This window comes from Acyrthosiphon pisum, chromosome X, assembly GCF_005508785.2.
Source record: "Acyrthosiphon pisum isolate AL4f chromosome X, pea_aphid_22Mar2018_4r6ur, whole genome shotgun sequence".
NCBI lineage: Eukaryota > Metazoa > Arthropoda > Insecta > Hemiptera > Aphididae > Acyrthosiphon > Acyrthosiphon pisum.
In genome coordinates, this window is record NC_042493.1 from 44,004,847 (window position 1) to 44,010,223 (window position 5,377).

At 33.2% G+C, this 5,377-nt stretch overlaps 1 protein-coding gene across 1 annotated transcript; it reads left to right on the forward strand.

The window, feature by feature from the left end:
• Window positions 1–1,620: 1,620 nt before the first annotated feature.
• Window positions 1,621–2,097, forward strand: LOC103310196. The gene has a single exon (XM_008187625.1). It carries the CDS (start codon window positions 1,621–1,623, stop codon window positions 2,095–2,097), a length of 477 nt encoding a protein of 158 aa, XP_008185847.1.
• The last annotated feature ends 3,280 nt before the right edge of the window (window positions 2,098–5,377 follow it).

A 5,377-nucleotide genomic window follows, 5' to 3' on the forward strand; every position in this document is an offset into this window, starting at 1 on the left:
TAATGTACCCCCCACTCCATTAAGAAACAAGCTTGAAGGCAAGTCGCCAGTTGAATCTGCAGGACACTGAAGCTTTATTAGTAGAATGGGTGCTAACTTGTGCCAAAATAGGGTTTCTTGTAGATCGGCAGGGACTATTATGTCCAGTTAAGAAACTAGTTGATGTCTCCATTTATAAACAACAGGCCAGGTAAAAAATGGTTTTATGGATTTATGAACCGCAACAAGTGTCTATCTCAAAAACATGCTAAGTATGTGAACAAAGCAAGAGGATCAGTGACCGAGGATAAATAAGGAAATGGTTTGATGAAGTTTCTGAGCTATTGGGCGAATATTTGTATGTATGCTTAACTACCCAGAACGAGTATTTAACATGGATGAAACGTGTTTCTATTTAGCTCCTAAAGGAGAACTTATACTATAGTTGGGGCACCGAGAGAACGCTACTGGGCGGCGACCAAAATACGTCCGTTTTCGCGCATTCCCACCACTAAACCTAGCCGAATGTTGGCCGCCGTTAATGCGCGCCGCCGCCACCGACGCCGCCTGCTACCGCCTACCACCACCGCTGCCGTAGTTCTGGTCACGTGTTATTATAGTGGTGGTATTGTATACAGCGTGTTCTATAGCGATTTCCCGTATCTCACGTTTTGTCATACATACAATATTCACCAACTTTTTTTCTTCGCGTTTTTTTAGCATACCAGTGCTTATAAATATTTTTAGTATTGTGTATCTTACTATCTTAGAGTACTTAATACACCATGGATATCGTCGATATATCACCTTCCAAAGAAAATCCTCATGGAAAAATAAGTATTATTATTTTTCTATAGCAAATTCTTAATTTATTAATTTTATTAATTTATTATCCTTTAGTTTGTTGGTACTGGTCAAAAGCAAATAATCATTAATCTGTACAAAGAGAAGATCAAACAACAACAAGAAAACCCAGACAGCCCCCAATTGACCTACAGACATTTGTCAAATGCTTTTAGAAATCTCTAAATCAAGTGGTAACGGACGATACAAACGACATTGGCTGAATATAAAACAAAAGGTACAGATTCATCACCTAATAAAAAAAAAATTAGACCTACAATAATTGAAAAAGTAGATAGTTTTGACAAACAAGCTATTAGACGGAAAATACATGGCTTTTGGTTGAACCGTGAAGTTCCTACTAACCAAAAATGTTGATAGCTATTAATGAAGATGAAACTTTACCAAACCTCAAAGGTTCTTCATTTCGTAAAATATTAAAAGATTTGCATTTTGTTTACGTGAAAAAATCCCGCAATAGTGCGCTTATCGAAAGAGAGGACATAATTATTTGGCGTGGTAAATATTTAGATCAAATAAGAAAATACAGATCACAAAACAGACCAATATACTACCTTGACGAGACGTGGGTAAACGCAGGTGAAACCCATAGCAAAGCATGGCACGACAGTACGGTTAATTCACCGCGTGAAGCATTCCTCACAGGGCTCACAATGGGACAAAAGGAACCCTCGGGAAAAGGCAAGAGACTTACACATAGGATCAACTGACGGTTTCGTACCGGGTGGCCTTTTATGTTTTGAGTCAAAAACCAAATCATCGGACTATCATGATGAAATGAATGGCAGTACTTTCTTTGAATGGTTTGCAAGAATTCTGCCGTTACTCAAAGAAAATGCTGTCATAGTGATAACCAACGCCACCTATCATTCTGTGAAAAAAGATCGTATTCCAGTGATGTCATGGAAAAAGCAGGAAATTATAAATTGGCTGGAAAGTAAGGGCGAGAACATTACTTATCCAACAACAAATGGGGCATTATTGTCTCAAGTCAGAACAATACATACGGATGACCATGAGAAATACGTTATTGATGAGTATGCGAAAGATAACAATAAAACAATATTAAGATTGCCCCCGTACCACTGCGAGTTGACACCGGAAATGTGGACGAATTTCGTTGTGCACGTCATCAATGAGGAAGAAAAATTTTGGAAAATCGACAACATAACAGACGATTTTATGGACAAAGAACCCGAAGAAGGAGCACGTCATATCCTAACAATAGGTGATACAAGTTCGGATTCTGACTAGGATTAATTTCTTTGTATTTGAATTATTTTATTTTTTAGTATTAATTTTAAGTATTATTTTTTAGTATTATTTAAATTTTATTTTGATCAAATATATGTTGGAATAAATAAATAAACACATTTATAAAATATTTATGTCAGTTGTCAGGAGTTATTATTTTCGTTTTACTCGAGCCACTGTATACAGACACTTGTTGCTGCTCGGCGGCGGCGGCTGTCTAATTAGTTGACGATCATTGAGTGGGGGAAATTACGGCGGCCAGTGATCACGGAAACACGGAGCTCGTTCATTTCGATGCGCAAAGGAGTAGCGTTCTCTCGGTGCCCCAACTATAGGGCCTCCTGAATGTAATGTGTATGATGAACAGGCAAATAATAATAAAGAAAACATAACAACACTTTTAGCGGCCAACGCTTTGGGTAATTGAGCTTATAATATATAAGTATGAACGCGTTCCAGCAAATATTGCAGTTTGCTCCTCCATGATGGGGGGGTTAGGCAAGTCTGAAAATGGTTGGATGACCGCAGACATTTTTTTTTGAATACATTGCAAACATTGCAATACATTTGTTCCTTATCTGATACAGTCTAATATTTCTAGACCATATCATATTCTTAGATGGTCACAGTTCACATCTTATATTACATCTGAGTAAGTTCTGTAGGGAAAATGGTCTGATATCAATAGCTCTTTATCCCAATTCAACTCACATCCTTTAACCACTTAATGTTGGAGTATTTGGACCACTCAAGTCATCGTAGAAAAAACTGTGAAACAATGGCGAGTCGACAATGATAGGGAAATAAGCAAATTTAATATGCCAACTGCGTTATCTAACATCATGAATACACCTAATATGTCGAAGAATCTGATCTTAGATCTACTGGTTACCATTTAATCCAAATAATGTAGATTATACCAAAGTTATAATCCGTTCAGTCCCGACACAACAAAGCACCACAAAAAATAATGAAATACAATTGTATTTCATTATTTAATTATTTTTCAATTTATTAAATTTTTTTTAAAATGTCTATATTGTCCGAAGTCAACCATTGTAATTATAACATAGGTTTTTAATAAAATCTAATAGGTAGGTACTTGTCCGAAGTCCCCCATTTTACGGATCACTCCGGACAAAATCCAACTTTTTAAAAAAGTGTGAACTTTAATGATCTTAATGATTATTTTTCTGCTTTATGATCTTTTTTTCACTCATTATCATGGTATTTTATTTACTAGTTCGGTATAATATGTAAAAGTTTAATGTATAGGTAATAAGAATATTCTGTTTTTTTAGGTCTAAAATATTCGTTATTTGTAATTACTATTTTAACAAACCTATGTTGTATATAATATTATCTACAATTTACAATTGCATTTGAAATTCATCGAAAAAAACATTGATAGTAATCTACTAAAATAATTTAAGACAGCCTATAGAGGAGGATATGAGTGGGATGATGATATCAAAGCAACAATGCTGTTTAATATATGGTCCACATGTGTAACTCGAACATGAGCAAACAAGTACAGAGTCCACCTCATAAGCAACAACTTCTGATTCCTTTTATTCCTATATTAGTCCAACATCAGCACAATTAACAACAATTAGTTTGGAATCAACAACTATGAACAAGTCCAGTACATCCTGTAGATTAGAAAACCAACAATCCACAAGTCATGATACTCCTAATACTTTAATTTTGACTACACGACAATCATTAACATCAGTATTTGAGGATGTTATTAAATGGCCAGTACAGCATGTATCAAAATCAAAAAGAAAAAGAGAATATACTCCAAGTGTCATTACATTAGGCATGTGGGTACAATTTCATAAATTAAAAGAAGCAGACAAATTAAAAAAATATGAGGAAAGGGAAAATAAAAAGAGAGCCATACAAGAAAGAAAAAGGGTAGCTGAAAAAAAAAATGGATAAAGACATTAAAAAAGACAATATCAATTGATTCAGATACTGAACAGTCAGAATCTAATCAAAGTTGGAGTTCAATCAGTCACCATAGCCTAGAAGAATCACTTGCTGTGCTCATACAACCTATGGATTTGGTTTTATCAACATTAGGCTTGAAGTCCGGTGATTATATTATTGTAAAATTTGAAACGACCAACATAAGAAAACTCACTTACAAATATGTAGCATCAGTTCTTAAAATAACTGATGTAAATGATATTGAAACACAATGTTTTGAAACGATAGGTGAATTAAACACAGAATTTGTTCCTATTGACAATGATGTCAGCATGATAGGCATAGAGAGTATTGTTGGGAAACTGCCTTTACCTGAACTGAAATTATCTGGTAGACAACTAAAATCTGTCTTCCCAGGCGTTGTTGATGTATTTGAGAAATGTTGAGACTGCTTAATACAATATAAAATTAAAGACTGTTAGGTTTAGCAAAGAACGTTCCTGACTATAAAGTATATACCTAACTTCAATCAACTATTTTTAATACCTAGGTTTGCTACATAATATTTTATTTTATTGTTTAGTACTTACAATATTAAATTATCCATTGTTTTTTTTAACACAGAAAGTACTGTTTTTGTTAAAAATATTAATTTTTATGTTTTAGTTTGTTTATTTTATAATTTTGATCTGTTATCTATAGTAAATATATATGACCTAAGTAACATGTTATACCTATTTGAAAATGTAAAGACTGTTATGCTTAACAAAGACTGTTCCTAGCAACAAAGCATATAATTACTATTATAAAAACTATTTTTAATTCCAAAATTTGATACATAATATATATTATTCATTGTTAATATTTAAAAAAATGTTAACAATATTAATACCTACCTAGGTATGTATGAAATAAAGAAAGATCTTGAAAGTAAAATGTTGTACCTATTTGAAATTTTTGATTTTAAAATATGTAATTATTTGGACGGACGTTGTGAGAAACGTGTCAAGTCAAAAATGCTGATTTTTCAGGAGAAGAAAAAAATGTTTCTATTCTCCAATTTTTGTTTTTAATTTGTTAGAATAGTTATTATACTATGTTAAGTTTTAAGTTAGTAGGTACTAACTTTTTACAGAGATATTTTTCTTTTATGATATTCAATTTGGTGTAAACAAGTTCTATGAAATGTTTAATGGACTGATCAATAACATTTTTTTTTTAAGCTAGGTGTCTATTTAGTTTATTAAAACCTTTGAAAAGAACAGTGTTAAATAAAAAAAAAAAGAGCACTCAGACTTGTAGAGGAGATGGTGGTTTATATATTATGTGCACGCGAGCGACGGGG

What these genes read in the sequence shown, in the direction of transcription:
- LOC103310196 (XM_008187625.1), top strand. Translation starts at nt 1,621, where the DNA reads ATGAATGGCAGTACTTTCTTTGAATGGTTTGCAAGAATTCTGCCGTTA.